At 37.7% G+C, this 18,332-nt stretch overlaps 1 protein-coding gene across 7 annotated transcripts in view; it reads right to left on the bottom strand.

Moving 5' to 3' along the window:
• CLCN3 (chloride channel, voltage-sensitive 3) overlaps positions 1–18,332 on the bottom strand; it is a 116,520-nt gene that overhangs the window by 15,560 nt on the left and 82,628 nt on the right. For 4 of the 7 annotated variants that reach the window (XM_011967804.1, XM_011967807.1, XM_011967805.1 and 1 more), the window contains 4 exons: positions 15,018–15,224; positions 11,296–11,376; positions 9,271–9,816; positions 1,429–1,615 (listed from right to left, as the gene is read on the bottom strand). In XM_011967804.1, coding sequence (XP_011823194.1) covers positions 1,429–1,615; positions 9,271–9,816; positions 11,296–11,376; positions 15,018–15,224 — 1,021 coding nt within the window. Of the gene's footprint in view, positions 1–1,428; positions 1,616–9,270; positions 9,817–11,295; positions 11,377–15,017; positions 15,225–16,698; positions 16,822–18,109; positions 18,295–18,332 lie in introns of those variants that run through there. The other 3 variants (XM_011967811.1, XM_011967806.1, XM_011967809.1) reach the window with 3 other exon arrangements.

Below are 18,332 nucleotides of genomic sequence, written 5' to 3'. Positions count from 1 at the left end.
AGTTTACAAAGACTTGTTTTTCAAACTAGGCACTTATTTCACCAGGCACTATTATAACAGCTTTACATGCATTTTATCTCATGTAATCCTCAAAACAATCCTAGCAGATCACCAGCTGTTATTCCTTTTTATATACAGAAAATTAAAACTTCAAGAAGGAACTTTCTCAAAGTCATCAAACTAAAAATGACAAAGCTAGGACTGCCACAAATCTGACCAACTTCAAATATAAAATCATCCTGACATTAATCAGGTTTCTTGTCTTTTCATAATCCGTTCCTTCTCACCAATCCAACTTCATTTCCCAAAAGTACCCAAAATGTACTCTCTACTTAGAGTCAATTTCTTCAAAGCCTTATGAATACAAAATTTATTCCCATCCTAGTTCGTCTTCACATTATAATCTTCAACAAACTCACCTTTTCCTTAAATTCTGCTGATCTTTCAAATAAAGCTCATGCCCATTCTTTCTGAAGTACTTCAGCTCTTTCTTCCCCTATATTCCTACCATACTTAGACTCTTTTAAACTTGTATATATTTGTTAATATTCCTCACTATTGTATTCTCAGTGTTCATCTTGTCTCCTCAACTTGATTAGAGTTGAGATTGGGTCCATGTTCTTTTTGTATTACTCACTGTATCTAGCATAATGCTAAAAGAAAGTGGCCACTTAATAAATACTTGCTAATTCAGTGAAAATGATTCTGTCCTTCCCTTTTAATTGATAATACATTTTAAAAGATCAACAATCACATAATTTTTATTCACTAAACAAAACTGGTCAAAATGGCAACTATTATTTAATATTATAACCAAAGTTTAGCTGACATTTTAAATATGAAAAGCAATAACTATTTTTTCCTGCCCCAATAGACATTGAATAGACTCAAGTATTTAATGTAGGTATTTTGCTTTTCTTCTCATTAAAATGAACAGTTATTTTGTAATGTACAGCTTAGATGATGGAGCATGGGTAAATACATCTGTTACTAAGGCTAACACTAAATCATTTCAGAACCAAAGTCAAGCTCCTCTGAAACTTTGTTGCAATGCTAATCTTAGGTATCAAGCTATAGTTGCTATAGGTAAGCCAAGATCCTTAACAATGAAAGAATCAAAGACCTCTTTGGTCAGGATTCAAATTAAGCTTATGTTGTACTTAGATGGCTTCTGCCATAAAGTATTAAGTTATATTACAATATGTTAATTCCAGTAAATTCTTGTATTAACAAATGTTGTAAGACAGAAAACCGGTACTGAATAATACCCTAATAGTACTACTGTTTCTTATCTGTTAAAACATTTCCTCCCTGCACCCTCCTTTACTCAACCAATCTGCCCACCAATTAAGCAAGAATGTGTCCCACTTTGTCTTGGCTCTCTCAAACTAGCAAACATCCACACACAGGCAGACACAGCCATATTACCTAAGCATGCAGCAGCACCAACCATGGCATAAAGGCCAGGTGTAATGCAATCGGCCCCAACCTCACACCACTCCTTAAAGATAAACCAGTCATGGTGATAGTAGGCAAGCTGCTCCACCGCAATCCCCACAATCCTTCCTGCGATCGCTCCAATGGCCATGCTGGGGATGAACAAGCCTGATGGAACCTATAACAAGAACAGAACTTTTAATGGGGCAGAGATCCTCTACTCACATGCTTGAAACTTATATTCCATGTATTTGTTTCTAACATTTTTGATTCTATTCACATTAATACAGCAAAATCCTAGTACAAATAAAACTGTAGCAAAATCTTGTACCTTAACAATCCCATGAATTCAGTTACAAAATAAACCACATTCTTTAGGCCAAAGAGAAAACAACTCAAGAGTTATTTCCTTTAGCTCAAGGGTGCCCTAATGTCAGTCCCTAACAAAATTTTCATTAGTCCATGGTGAAATGAAAAAAAAAAAAAGGACAATATTCTGGATACAATATTGGGTGACAGGTGCAATAAAATCTCAGAATTCACCATTATAGAATTCATCCATGTAACCAAAGACCACTTGTAACCCCAAAGCTACTGAAATTAAAAAAATATGTATTTTTAAATGGACAATATGAAGTATTTTTCATAAAACTCAACTGATTCAGTTTTAAGCACTGTCTTTTACTTCAAGATTATGTGATTATGTCCTCCTACATATTTATGAATGATGAAAATGGTAGGTGCTATTCATCTTCAGTGGTACGATGCTAAGTGGACAGACTTACCAGAGTTGTCCAATATTTTGACTGATATAGACATACCTCGTTTTATTATGCTTTGTGTTATTGCGCTTCACACAATAATAACACAATTGTGGTTTTTACAAATTGGAGGTTTCTGACATCCCTGCATTAAGCTAGTCCATCAGCATGTGCTCCCTTCTGTCTCTGTATCACATTTTGCTAATTCTCTCAATACTTTGAAACTTTTCACTATTATTATATGTTATAGTGCTCTGTGATTAATGATCTTTGATGTTATTGTTACAACTGTTTTACTGCACCATGAACCATGCCCATAGAAGAAAGTGAATTTAATGTGTTGTATGTGGTCTGACTGTTCCACTAACTGGCTGTTCCCCTGTCTCTCTTTCTCTCCTCAGGCTTCCCTATTCCCTGAGACCCAGTGATACTGAAATCAGTCCAACTAAGAACCCTACAATGGTCTCTAAGTGTTCAACTGAAAGCAGAAGTCACGTCTCTCGGCTGGGCGTGGTGGCTCAAGCCTGTAATTCCAGCACTTTGGGAGGCTGAGGTGGGTGGATCACTTGAGGCCAGGAGTTCGAAACCAGCCTGGCCAACGTGGGAAAACCCCATCTCTACTAAAAATACAAAAATTAGCCAGACCTCATAGTGCACACCTGTAGTCCCAGCTACTCGTGAGACTGAGGCAGGAGAATCGCTTGAACTTAGCAGGCAGAGGCTGCAGTGAGCTTAAATGGCGCTACTGCATTCCAGCCTGAGCAACAGAGCAAGACTCTGTCTCAAAAAAAAGTCACGTCTCTCACTTTATATCAACAGCTAAAAATGGCCAGGTATTGTGGCTCACGCCTGTAATCTCCATCCTTTGGGAGGCCAAGACAGAAGGATCACTTGAGGTCAGGAGTTAGAGACTAGCCTGGGCAACATAGTAAGACCCATCTCTACAAAAAAAAACCCAAAAAACAAAAAACAGGCTGGTGTGGTGGTACATGCCTGTAGTCCCAGCCACTCACAAGGCTGAGTCGGCAGGATCACTTGAGCCCAGGAGTTCAAGGCTACAGTGAGCAATGAGCACTCCAGCCTGGATGACAAAATGAGATCCTGTCTCAAAGAAATAAGTAAGTGGCCGGGCAAGGTGGCGGGCACCTGTAGTCCCAGCTACTCGGGAAGCTGAGGCAGGAGAATGGTGTAAACCCGGGAAGCGGAGTTTGCAGTGAGCTGAGATCCGGCCACTGCACTCCAGACTGGGCGACAGAGCGAGACTCTGTCTCAAGAAAAAAAAAAAATAATAATAAGAAAGCTAAAAATAATTAAGCTTAGTGAAGAAGGCATGTTGAAAGCTGAGGGGGGGCCAAAATCTCAGCCTCTAGCCGCAGTCAGCCAAGTCATGAATTCAAAAGAAAAGTTCTTGAATTAAATTACAAGTGCTATTTCAGTGAACACATAATGATTTAAAAAAAGTAAAATAGCCTTATTATTGATATGAAGAAAGTCTTGAGTGGTCTAGACAGAAGATCAAACCAGCCACAATATTCCCTTAAATCAAAACCTAATCCAGAGCAAAGTCCTCACTTTCTTCAAGTCTATCAGGGGTTAAAGAGGTGAGGAAGCTACAGAAGAAAAACTGGGAGCTCGCAGAGGTTGGTTCATGAGGTTTAAGGAAAGAAGCTGTCTCTGCAACATAAAATAAAAAGTGTAAGGTGTTGGGAGGCTGAGGTGGGCGGATCACGAGGTCAGGAGATTGAGACCATCCTGGCTAACATGGTGAAAACCCGTCTCTACTAAAAATACAAAAAAATTAGCTGGGTGTGGTGGCAGGCGCCTGTAGTCCCAGCTACTCAGGAGGCTGAGGCAGGAGAATGGCATGAACCTGGGAGGCGGAGCTTGCAGTGAGCTGAGATCATGTCACTGTACTTCAGCCTGGGCGACAGAGCGAGACTCCATCTCAAAAAAAAAAAAAGTGTAAGGTGAAGCAGCAAGTGCTGATGTAGAAGCTGTAGCAGGTGATATAGAAGATCTAGCTGAGGTTGTTGATGAAGGTGGCCACATTAAACAACAGATTTTCAACATAGATGAAACAGCCTTTATGGAAGATGATGTTATCTAGGACTTCCACAGCTAGAGAGGAAAAGCCAGTGCTTGGTTTCAAAGCTTCAACGGACAGCCTGACTCTCTTGTTAGGGGCTAATGCAGTTGGTGGCTTTACGTTGAAGCCAGTGCTAGTTTGCCATTCTGAAAATTCTAGTGCCCTTAAAAATTATGCTAATCTACTCTCTCTGTGCTCTATAGATGGAACAACAAAGCCTGGATAACAGTGTATCTGTTTACAGCATGGTTTACTGACTATTTTAAGCCCACTGTTGAGACCTACTGCTCAGACAAAAAGATTTCTTTTAAAATATTACTCATCACCAATAATGCACCTGGTATCCCAAGAGTTCTGATGGAGATGTACAAGGAGATTCATGTTGTTTTAAGGACTAATTTTGACTTTTAAGTTTTATTGAAGAAATGCATTTCCTATGGCTACAGCTACCATAGATAGTGCTTTTGTTACAGCAGGTAGCTAGTCAGGCATGAGCTAGGCAGGAGAGGGATCCCCGCAACCTCACCAGGAATGTCAGGCAACCATCAACGGATGATAGTCAGATAGCTCTCATGCTGTCTCTCTAAAATAATAATTGGTTGCAGCCAGTGTCAGGGAAAGGCAGTCTTCCAATAGATAGAAACACCTGAAACTAGCTATCAGCAGCTTTCTGATAAGATCCCAGGAGTTGGGTGAGTGGGCTCAGGCACGCACATTTATAGGCAAAATCGCGGAGTTTAACTGAAATACAACCTCCTAGGGACATTCGGCCACTAAGCGACAAACACCTCAGGTAAGCATGCATACAACTCCAGTAAATACACTTCGCACACTCCCCTCCCAAGTGCCAGTAGGCTACTGCGCATGTGGGCAGCTCACCCCGAAAGAACAATCAATGGAATAGGGATGCGAGATGTCGGAAGTATGCCAACATATAAAACCCTGAGTCCAAAGCCAAAGGGGCCCTTGTCTTCCAAGATGCCCGCTTGGCCCTCTTTCAAGTGTATTTTAACTTCTTTTCATTACCACTCTAAAGCTTTTTCATAAACGTTCATTCCTGCTCTAAAACTTGCCTCAGTCTGTTTTTCTGCCTTATGTCCCTCAGTAGAATTCTTTCCTCTGAGAAGGCAAGAGTTGAGGTTGCTGAAGATCTGTATGGATTCGCCCCTGATAACTTGGAAACCCACTACGGATAATTTCTTGGATGGGTCTGGGCAAAGTAAATTGAAAACGTTCAAAAAAGTATTCACTATTCTAGATGCCATCCAGAACATTTATGTTTCATGGGAGGAGGTCAAAATATTAATATTAATGGGAGTTTGGAAGAAATTGATGATTCCAGCTCTCATGAATGACTTTGAGGGGTTCAAGACTTCAGTTGAGGAAGTAACCACAGAGTGGTGGAAACAGCAAGAGAACTAGAATGATAAGTGTGGACTAAAGATGTGACTGAAGTGCTAGAATCTCATTAAAAAAACGTAAATGTATAAGGAGTTACTTATTATGGATGAGCAAAGAAAGTGGTTTCTTGAGGTGGAACCCACTCCTGGTAAAGATGTTGTGAACACTCGGTTAAAAGGACAAAAGATTTTGAATTTTCCATAAACTTACTTGATAAAGCTTACAGTAGCAGGATTTGAGAGAATAACTCTAATTTTGAAAAGAAGTTCTACTGTAGGTAAAATGGTATCAAACAGCATCACATGCTACAGATAAATCTTTCATGAAAGGAAGTGTCAATCAATGTGGCAAATTTCACTGTTATCTTAAGAATTGCTACAGCCAGTCCTACCTCCAGTAAGCACCAATATCAAGGCAAGACTCTACAGAAGCAAAACAGATTACAACTCACTGAAGACTCAGATTACTATTAGTACTTCTTAGCAATCAAGTATTTTTAAATTAAAGTGCTACTTGTTTAAAAGACATAATGCTATTGCACACATAACGGACAACAACATAGTGTAAACAGAACTTTTATACGCACTAAGAAGCTAAGACTTTCATGTGCCTCACTTTATTATGATATTCACTTTATTGTGGTGCTCTGAACTGAACCTGTATCTGTCAGGCAACTCTATTTATATGAATCAATTAAAAAGAGAACATTTATTGATTAAATTTAATGAGGATAATAAATAGGGATAAGAAGCACCATAAGTAAGATTATTTAAAGACTACTGAAAGAGGCTAGGTTCGGTGGCTCACGCCTATAATCCCAGCACTTTCGGAGGCCAAGGCCTCCCAAAGGATCACCTGAGGTCAGGAGTACCAGACCAGCCTGGCCAACATGACGAAACCACATCTCTACTAAAAATACAAAAATCAGCTGGGCGTGATGGCACACACCTGTAATCCCAGCTACTTGGGAGGCTGAGGCAGGAGAATCACTTGAACCTGGGAGGCGGAGGTTGCAGTGAGCCAAGACTGCAACACTGCCCTCTAGTCTGGGCGAAAAGGTGAGATCCTGTCTCAAAAAAAAAAAAAAAAAAAAATACGGAAAGAGTAATAAACTACTCTGAATATGAAATGAGCCAAACTCAAAATGATGGCATGTTTGAGTCTATTAGGATCATTAAAACAATACACAATAGAAAAAAATCAAAGTGTGTTTTACACTCTCTTGCCAGGTATGATCCTTCAGCCAGAGCTGAGTCAAAGGTGGGACTTAACAAAGGCCTGCCAACTGCCTCCAGCTTCCTGTAGTTCAATTGACTGTGAGAAAGTTGGGATTTACCCAACACTTACTTACGGTACAAAAAAGAGCTTTAACAGCTCTTTTAACTTGATTCCCTAAGAAAAAAGGTAAAACTTTAAGGTTTTTCTATCATTATTGTTATTATTATTTTCTACTTATTATTTTTTGAGACAGTGTCTCACCCTGTCACCTGGGCTGGAGTGCAGTGGCATGAACTTGGCTCACTGCAACCTCCGCCTCCTGGGCTGAAGTGATTTTCCTGCTTCAGCCTCCCAAGTAGCTGGGATTACAGGCACCTGCCACCACGCCTGGCTAATTTTTGTATTTTTAATAGAGACGGGGTTTCACTGTGTTAGCCGGGATAGTCTCGATCTCCTAACATCATGATCTGCCTGCCTCGGCCTCCCAAAGTGCTGGGATTACAGGTGCGAGCCACTGTGCCTGGCCAGGCTTTTCTATTTTTTAACTCTTGATACTCAGTGGACTACAGACTTAGGACAAGAGAAAAGAGACCTAAAAACTAATACCACTCTAATTTTGTAGAAATAAAGCTGCTATTCCACATTAATTTACATCTGTAAAAGCATATTATCACTAGCAAATACTATTACATGAAGTACAGGGGGCAGTAATTTAAAGAACAAGAATAAGCTGATATGTGCTTCCCCATATATATCACTGATAGTCATATAAGAAATTATATTTACTGATGGACCATTAATCAACAAATTTTGTTATTTTATAAATCCAAAAGAAGCAACGTCCCAGGGCATAAGGCCCAGCTGCCTTAAGTTCTTGACGGAAAAAGGCATATATTTATAGATCTAGTAATTCAACTGAGTCTGCAGTGTTCTTTCAAGCTAACACCCAATACTGCTATGCAGCAGAATAATGGCTCCTCAAAGATGTCCGCAACTTAATTTCCAGAACCTGTGATTACATTACGTTGCATGGCAAAGAGGAATTAAGGTTGCAGAAAGAAAGTTTCAAAGCAGCTGACTTTAAAAAAGGAGATTATTTTCTGATTTATCTGGGTGGGCCTAAAGTAATCATAAAGGTTTTTCAAATGTGGAAGGGAGATTTAGCAGAGTTTGTGTCAGAGTGATAAGAGAAAGACTTGACCAGCCATTGCTGGCTTTGAAGATGCAAACAGAGGGCCAGGAGCCAAGGAATGCTGACAGCTTCTAATAGCCAGAAAAGGCAAAAAACAGACTCTCTCCTACAGCCTCCAGAATGCCCTATGAACACCTTAATTTTAGCACAGTGAGATCCATTTCAGACTTTTGATCTGCAGAACTGTAAGATAATAAATTTGTATGGCTTTTAAGCCATTAAGTTGTGGTAATTTATTACAGCAGCAATAGGAAACTAATAAAAGTGGTTTTAAAACATGATCATGAATGCTCTGACACTTGTCCCAGTAAGTATATGTCCCTCCTCTGAATGTGGGTGGGCCTCTGTGACTGCCTCAATGAATAGAATAAAGCAAGTCATGCTGCAAGACTTCTTTGGCTACATTAAAAACAGCCCTCTTGGGAATCCTGAGCTACGATACAAGAAATCTAATTCCCTGAGGCCACCACCTTAGAAAAGCCACAGAGAGGAAAAAGAAAGCTAGAGAAAGAGAGAGAGAGAGCGGGAGTAAGCATGAGAGAGACAGTACGCATGATTGATCCCAGGAGCCCAGGTGTATGAATCTTTTCAGCCTAATCATGAATGAAGACGTCTTTGAACTATACTCAATAATAATTTAATTGTACACTCAAAAATAATTAACAGTATAATTGGATTGTTTGTAACACAAGGGATAAATGCTTGAGGTGATGGACACTCCATTTACTGAGATTATTTACTGCATGCCCCTCTCAAAAGATTTCATGTACCCCAAAACTATATATAGCTACTGTGTACCCACAAAAACAGTTTTTTAAAAAGGAAATGAAAGAAGCTTTGAGATGATGAGCCCTCGCCATATCTAATAACAACTATATGAAACACCACAAGCAAAAAATGCCCAGTTGAGCCCTTCCCAAGTCGTTGACCCAATATTAAGAACAAAATAAGTAGTTACCTTAAGCTGCTTTAAGGTTTGGGGGCAATTTGTTAAATAGCAACAAATAACATGGTCAACAACATATGCTAAGGAACTATCTTTTTCATTACTTAAAATTAAACTCAAAAGATAAGTACTTTTTTCAGTCACTTATGAAACAACAACCTCTCTCATTTCACATACAAGTTTTGAACATGCCATGATTACCCAAATATCACCTTACATTAGCACTTACCTTGATGCCAAAAGTGAATACTGTCATTATGATTTTAAATATGAGTGCCAGGCATAACTGCCATATAGCTGAATATACTCCAATGCCTGCTGGACGATCAGGAATATCATCGACAATTTTACTGGCATTCATGTCATTTCTGTAGTCACAAAGAGAAGAGGATTCCAGGGGACCACAGTCTGTAAAAAGCTCTTTGATCAGTTCACTGGTGTTTAGCCTAGTGTATGGATTAGGGAAGGCTATCACAGCAGTAATGGCTGCAACAATAATGACTTCCAGAACGGGATACTTTCCAAATTTGGTGGACTTGCGTCGACGACACCAGGCAATATTTGCCCTAATGAAAAAGGCTCCCCAAAGCCCTCCAAATACCCCTAGGAGAATAAAAGGAAACAGTTCAAAAAGGTACCATGGTGTATGATACTCCACATAAAAAAGGACCAGACGGCTGTTACCAAATGGATTGATGGACCTCAAAACAAATGCAGCCACTAAAGCAGCAAAAAATGATCTCCATAAAGTTTTGAGAGGAAAATAATAGCTAACCTAAAAAAAAGAAAAGGGAAAGAAAAATTAATGCTATAATTTTATAAGATGTTTCTGATATATTATAACTTGAATGGTAAATATCCTAGCTCTAAATTTTGCTGTAGTTATAACTTACATGTAATGGATTTTACGGTAATAAGAAAAATTGATGTTATTATTATTTTTGGAGATGGTGATCATCATTACAAATTCACAGTATCAACTGATCATGAATGTCCAATAAATATTTAGAATACCTAGCCCTGTTTTATTTTCAAAATGAGTTTCACCTTCAATTCAATCATGGTAGTTAAAAATAAATGTACCATCACCAACTCCTGTTAACTTATAATGCATTTAATTTGCCTCTTCTACATTAAAAAAAGAAAAAAGAATACAAACAACTAAAGAAAAAAGTAAATTTAAAAACATTCTTGAACTAAAAGAGCTAAATTCATAGAAGTCAAGAGTAGAATAGGGGTTACCAGAGGCTGGGGGTTGGAGAAGTGAACAGGGAAAGGGGAGAGGTTAGTCAATGGGTATGAACTTACAGAGGACGAATAAGTTCTGGTGTTCTATTTAACAGTAAAGTGACTACAGTTAATAATATGTATTATATATTTCAAAATAGCTAAAAGAGAGGATTTTAAATGTTCTCACAACCACAAGGACATAATAAATATCTGAGGGATTTGCTAATCACTCTGATTTGAATATTCCACAATGTATACATGTATAGACACATCAAATTATACCCCATAAACATAAACAATTATTATTTGTCAAAAAAATACTTAAAAAAAATTCCTTGTTACATTTTTATGTGAAAAGAAAACAAAAACAAAATAATCCACTGAAGTGACTAAAATTATTTCCTTAAACAGCAGTAACTGTATCAGAAATAATTACATGGGAAAAACTTTAAAACACAACGTAGGACTTGATTGAAATTTTTTAAACAAAAACTGCTTGGGAAGCTGAGGCAGGAGAATCATTTGAACCCGGGAGGCGGAGGTTGCAGCGAGCCAAGATCGCGCTATTGCACTCCAGCCTGGGCAACAAGAGCGAAACTCCATCTCAACAACAACAACAAAAAAACAAAACACACACACACACACACAAACAGCCTGGCCAACGTGGCGAAACCCCATCTCTGCTAAAAATACAGAAATCAGCCAATGGAAATAGATTGTTTCACGTGTCCTCTATTAAGTCAAATTCACAACTTCTTACTTTTAAATACGTCAACAAAGTAAAGTTAGATTTTAAATAATTACTAATATTTATACATAAATAAATTAAAACAAATGTTTCCTCCAGGTATGGAGCATGAATAACATTTACTTTTTATGTAAGAATTAGTGGAAAACGACTTTAGAAAACTAAATTTGAAAACAAAGTCTTTACCTATTACATCACCTATAAAACTGAAATGTGTGAAATATATTTGCAATGGTAATTATATATAGCTTTAATTGTTGTATTCTTTTCACCTACCTCCTCCAGGCTAAAAAGAACTCCTCCAATTGGTGCACCAAAAGCTACAGAAACCCCTGCAGCTGAGGCAGCTGATAGCACCTAGAAAGAGGATATGGCTTATTTCATAATTTCACCGAAATTCACACATACCAAATAAAAATTCTTCATGTTACTTGAATTTTCCAAATGGACTTTCTGAACTTAATTTTCGTGTTTCCTTGCTCCCTAAGCAAAGGGCAAGTATTCATTTCTTCTATTAAGATTTGTTTCTTTCTCCTGTGCTTTAATTGAAAGGTCAGTCACGCATTTACTATTCAGTTAAAATTTTTTTTTGCCAGATATACTAACGTGAATAGGGTGTAAAGAAGAGGAAGCAATGAATATAGACAATTTTCAAGATGTATGCTTGTGTAGATAAGAGGGGAGGGCAGTAACTGGGATGTGCAGCTATTTTTAAATAGGATATCATTTCTTCAAATTTTAGAGCTAACTGCTCCACCATCAATACTCTATTCCAAATCCTAGCAAGATACGCAGGGAACTGAAGACCTTGTAAGACCCCCTGTATTTTCACTACCCTATGCCCTGTGAAATACTGCTAACATACTGTCAGTCTAGAGAGGCTCATTCTGAAAGCACATACAACAGCTCCTCAAGTTACAGCCTCACCAACTAACACCTCTACAAAAATTTAAAGGAAAAGAAAAACCCAAGGACACTCTTCCATGTCCTCTCTCCAGCTCCCCAGTCTATTAATTGGTAGTGGTCTGCTTCCCACCAGTATGAAGCCAACTACACCTATAATTTCACTAGGGTTTTATTTGTAATTATTTTTCGGAGTCTGTATTCCTTTATTTTTTTTGGAGACAGAGTTTCTCTTGTCTCTCAGGCTGGAGTGCAATGGCACAGTCTAGACTCACTGCAATCTCCACCTCCCAGGTTCAACTGATTCTCCTGCCTCAGCCTCCCCAGTAGCTGGGATTACAGGCACCTGCCACCGCGCCTGGCTAATTTTTGTATTTTCAGTAGAGACGGGGTTTCACCATGTTGGCCAGGCTGGTCTCGAACTCCTGACCTTAAGTGATTCACCTGCCTCCACCTCCCAAAGTGCTGGGATTACAGGTGTGAGCCAACACGCCTAGCCAAGAGTCTGTATTCCTTTCACTACTTTAATCCAGCAAATATCCAAGGCTACCTAAAGTATTTCTTCAAATGGTCAATTGTTACATTTCCAGAAGAGAAATTATAAGTAATCAGAATTAAGCTGTAAATGGTTAAGATCATGAACTCCATAGTCAGGCTGCTGTGTTGAAATCATGGCTCTGCTACTTACTTGCTATATGATTACAGGTAGATAATCTCTACGTGCCTCAGTTTTCTCTTCTCTAAAATGGAAATGTGATAATACTACTTAGCTCTTAAGGATTGAGTAAATATATAGAAAGTGCTCAGAACAGTGCCTGGCATCCAGTAAATACTTTATAAAAGTTTGGTGAATTAAAAATAAATAAATATTTGTTTTAATTAAATTGTTGGCATTAGAATGTAGACTCTGCTTATTTGGGGAGGAAAGGGAGCAAATTTAACCTCCTTTTCTTCCCCCTACTAAAAGGAATGCAAACATATTTATTTGACTGTCCTGATCCTGCATTTACAACCAAACTAACACCTATGTATCTAAAACTCATATACATGTTTTAATCCATTTCATACGTATCTGAGAAGCATTTAATTTAAAAATATCAATGCTCTCTCCTCTTGTCTACACAAAACTATGGGACCTTAATGCTTTCAACTAACTGAATTCTTGCCATTTACATATACACTAAGGTAACAGAATAACAACATCTTAACATTAATCATTACAGTACGAACATTAACATTTAGGTAAACTTAATTTCTAAACATCTAATTATATTTTTTGAATTTAGAATAAAAGTCTTACCAAAAAATATAAAGGTACAGCAGAAAGTAACAGAACTGAACTGAGGAGGCAGGTGCTCTAGCTCCATCTTAGCCACTAACGTGCTACGCTACAGGATGGTTTTGAGTTTTGTTTTGAACACACACAAATACATACCCACACAGTCGCAAGGGCAGTAATATAGTACATAAAACCACAGACTGTGGAGTCAAAGATAAACGAATTTTAATCCACGTTCCGCCACTAACTAGGTATGTGGTCTCCGGCAAGTTAGTTAGCTGTTTTCAGCACTAGTTTCCTAATCTCTAAATAAGGATAACGGGGTCATATTAATAAATTACTGTGAAATTAAGTTTTAAAGTCCAAGTAAAGTATCTGCCACAGTACTAGATACATAGAAAGGAATCAATAATGCTAGCTACTTTTGCTGTATAGTAAAGTACTGGAACCACAATTATTCAGAGATGAAACTATGACTATCTGAAGAATCCCATTTTTGGGATATCTATGGCCAATGCAAGGACAATATTTTAACGTGAACGTTAAAATGTACTAGAATTATTTCAACTGAAGATCAAACAGTTTGATAAAATATTCTACTTTTTTGTACATTAAAAAAAAACCCAAGAGGATGAAAAAAAACCCAACAAGATGAAACCCAACATTAAAAAAAAACCCAACAAGATGAAAAGGTTCTGCCAGTATTTGAGAGGTTTTTAAAAAAATCATATCTTAAAAATCCAAAGATCTCTGTACCATCTGGGGCTGTAGATTTAGATTTGGAAAATAGGAAGGGACTGGGCTCCCAAAGTCTAGAGCTAATATAAAGGACTCAGGAAAATACTCAGAGCGATCTAGAAACATCAGAGGAAATATATAATATATATAAGGTTTCAAGGTCTTGTAGAAGATCTCAGGCTGGCCTAAAGAAACGGTAAAGGAAATTGCCTTAAACAATCAAATGAAAAGGATTTCTTGCAATCGTTTTAATGTGAATTTCTGATTTAAACTTCAAGAGCTTCTAAAGGCCCTCAGAACTTCCCCACGGCGCTGGATGGCATTTTTCATATCACACATCACTGACACTGGCACCAGATGCTGCCTCCAGGAGGAAAACACAGCTATTAAGGTTTCCCAACCTCTTAATGTTGAAAGTAAGAGTAAAAAACAAAGCTAAGCTTAGAAAACATTTCCGAAGAGGAAAGATGTAAGGTAAAGTGAAAACAGGAAGATCTTCATGAAATGCAACTGAAACCCAATGGACACCAGCTGTCTATCTATAAAGTTTCTCTAAAATGTAAGACTAACTGAGCAGCACTGGGAATGGATTCCAGAAAGATGTTATAGAGTATTCAGGAAAAACAAAAGAAGCACACATTAATCTCAACATTTTTTATCTGAATACAGAATTTATTATTTTTACACTAAGAAATTCTTTACTTAGGCTGGGCGCGGTGGCTCAAGCCTGTAATCCCAGCACTTTGGGAGGCCGAGACAGGTGGATCACGAGGTCAGGAGATCGATACCATCCTGGCTAACACGGTGAAACCCCATCTCTACTAAAAAATACAAAAAACTAGCCGGGCGAGGTGGCGGGCGCCTGTAGTCCCAGCTACTCAGGAGGCTGAGGCAGGAGAATGGCGTGAACCTGGGAGGCGGAGCTTGCAGTGAGCTGAGATCCGGCCACTGCACTCGAGCCTGGGCGACAGAGCGAGACTCTGTCTAAAAAAAAAAAAAAAAAAGAAGAAATTCTTTACTTAAATAAACACTATACAATATACATTTTTCAGTCAAATTAACTACAAAAGACACTTACCTCCCTTTTTTTAGCTTCGTTTGTGCTATACTTTGGAAAGAGGTAGGAAAAGATATTTCCGCAGCAACAGGCAACATGTACCAGGGGACCTTCTTTTCCTAAACTCAAACCTGATGCCACAGCCAGGACTAATGTGATGGTTTTAATCATTAAAGTCCATTTTCCCAAGTAACCTCTGATGATGAATCCACTTAAAATAGTTTTAATCTACAAGGCAAAGATTAAGGCAGCTTAATGTCCTTTAAGAAACATAAGAATATAACAAATCCAAGTTATTTTCTTGTTTTATGCACAAAAATGACCTTGCAAATTTTAGCAGCCTACAGAAAAATTTACAGTTAATTTTTAAAAAACTTTACCTATTATGCTACATATAATAAATTGATATTATAATCTAATTCTCTACCCAAGAAAGGAGAGAGGGTAACTCCATCTCAGGAACAAAATCAAAATATCAGGCCATGTTAAAATGAATACAGACCTTAATTATAAGGATTATAATTACATAAGCAAAAAAAAGGGCAAATTTGAATATTTCTGTTGTAAAAATAAGCATAATATTTTAAATATATTTTGGACATTATGTTAGAAATAATAATATTATGTTTTCTCTAAGTACTATAATTATGTGGAATAGTTTTTTATATATCAAGAAGGATGAATGACAACTGTTATATACTGCCTCATATTGCTTTTTATGAAAGATATTCTTAATACAACCTTAAAGATCACTACAATTCCATTTTAAAAAGAAATGTTTTAGGAAAAAGTTGGTAACTTATTTAACTACAGAAAAATAAAAGAGAAAAGAAACAAGTTCAAAACAAGTTCAGTCAATCCTCTGTATAACTCTATTCTATTGTGATGAAAAATAAAACCCAAAAGTTTATATTATTGACCCACTGTGATTAACCACTTTCTCAAAGTATAAAATGGCCAAATTCAAGAATAACTAACATCTAATCAAAAGGTAATTATAAAAAGAGAATGAATGAATCCAAATCAGGGTCATAGCCAGGTGCGGTGGCTCACACCTGTAATTCCAGCACTTTGGGAGGCTGAGACAGGTGATCACTTGAGGTCAGGAGTTTGAGACCAGCCTGGCCAACATGGTGAAACCCCATCTCTACTAAAAAAAAAAAAAAATTGAAAAATTAGCTGGCCATGGTGACACGTGCCTGCAATCACAGCTACTCAGGAGGCTAAGACACAAGAATTGCTTGAGCCTGGGACGCAGAGGTTGCGATGAGCTGAGATAGCGCCACTGCACTCCCATCTGGGTGACAGAGCAAAACTCACTCTCAAAAAAAAAAAAAAAAAAAAAAAAAATCAGGGTCATAATAGCAAAACAACAACTAATCCATCAAAGAATGTTAGGTCACAAGACAGTTCTTCCAGGCTCTTGATGTTTAACTAAATCTTCTGAAAATTTGCCTAGTCATGTGTTAAATTAGTGGTGAGAGAAAAAAAAAAAATCAACCTCCATAGTAAATGATCAAATGACTATAGGGAACAGTAATTTTCAAATTTTACAATTTTAAAGCTTATACTTTAAAAAAAATTTTTCATACCATGAACAAACTATCCCCTCCCTCCAGAAAAGCCAACTTCTATTATCACTAAGGGCAAAAAGTTAAGCACCATAATAATGTTTAATGACACTAAATATTACTTGGCTTACCTCTGGAATTCCAGAGCCACAGGCATATGGAGCAAATACCTTTACCAGGGAAACTGCAAGAAAGGCAAAACTCAAGGCCCAGAAGATGTACATTATATAGTTCATGATGTAAGAACCAGGACCCTAAAAAGAAAATAGTTCAAGAGTACGAATTTAATTTACATTGCACCTCTAATGCAAATGCTTGTCAAGAAACTTCAGTAAATGGCCAGGCATGGTGGCTCACGCCTGTAATCCCAGCACTGGGAGGTTGAGGCGGGTGGATAACCTGAGGTCAGGAGTTCGAGACTAGCCTGGCCAACATGGTGAAACCCCGTCGCTACTAAACATACAAAAATTAACCAGGCATGGTGGCGCGCGCCTGTAATACCAGCTACCCGGGAGGCTGAGGCAGAAGAATCGCTTAACCTCCAGAAACAGAGGTTGCAGTGAGCCGATATCATGCCACTGCACTCCAGCCTGGGCAACAGAGTGAGACTCCACCCCCGCCACCAAAAAAAAAGAAAAGAAAAGAAGCTTCAGTAAAATGTGAAAAAGTCTCCTGGTTTATTTCCACAATAATGAAAACTTTATATGAACAAAATATTTAAGTAGAATCCAAAAATTAATGCCTATATATACAAGGAGTCGTGAGCCCATTTAATCTTTTTCCTAATCCCTAAAGTCTTGGGACCAAGACATCTCAGCTATACTCAATCTCTGCCTACAAACCACTTTTTGGAAACAATGGTGAAAACAAATTGTAACAGCACTCAGATTTCATTCTGCTGCAACTTTCCAGAAGATCATTAAACTCAATTCAATTAAGCCAGGTGAGAAACAGCATACTACTCATGTTAGCGCAAATATATACACTTTAGCTCTCAAGTTCAGCTAAAACAAAATTTAAAAAATATATCCATGTCATCATGTAAAAAATATACATATAATATCCTAAGTTCTAAAATGTTCTTTGTAGATCATAGTAAATTAATCAAGTAAATGCTATAATGCCACAAATAAAAATCTGTTGTCTTCAATGTATCTGTGTAAAAGGTTGATTTTACTAAATTATTTGATAATCATACTTTCATAATTCAAACTTCCCAATCTTAGTAATACATTAGTTTTAATAACTTGACTTCTTAGTAACTTTACACAGATCTTACTGCAATAACTATCACTTCTTTTCTACTACAGCTCAAATATATTTGCATCACAATCCAGAGGATTTGTTATACGACTATATAGTTAATACAAAAGCTTCTTGAAACAATACTGCACTTAATTCTTTCTTGCTGCAGTGTGTTGAGGGTGGATCCATTTAAAGTGTATGCAATCATCTAATATGTGATTAATTCTATAATTAAATGAACTGGAAACATTTTGCTATATCAATTATTAATTCACCTTGAGACAAAGCAAGACTTACCTCTGCTTGACCTATGATTAATTCTGCCCATGTTTTCCACTGTGGACATTTATCCCTCTCTTCAAATGTTGTTTCATTAGATCCCCAACAGCACTGTTCGTGGTTGTACCACAATGCACTAAGGCAAATGCCCTCCTTTAGGTCAGTCATCCAATCGGCAGCAATGTCTATTAATCCGGCCAACGCCCCTGTAAAAATATGTTGGGGACGGTAAAAAAAAAAA

The sequence above is a fragment of the Mandrillus leucophaeus genome, unplaced genomic scaffold, assembly GCF_000951045.1.
Source record: "Mandrillus leucophaeus isolate KB7577 unplaced genomic scaffold, Mleu.le_1.0 Scaffold81, whole genome shotgun sequence".
In the NCBI taxonomy this organism is placed as follows: domain Eukaryota; kingdom Metazoa; phylum Chordata; class Mammalia; order Primates; family Cercopithecidae; genus Mandrillus; species Mandrillus leucophaeus.
The sequence above is the reverse complement of the archived record's forward strand: the minus strand, read 5'-3'. Positions and strand labels throughout refer to the sequence as shown.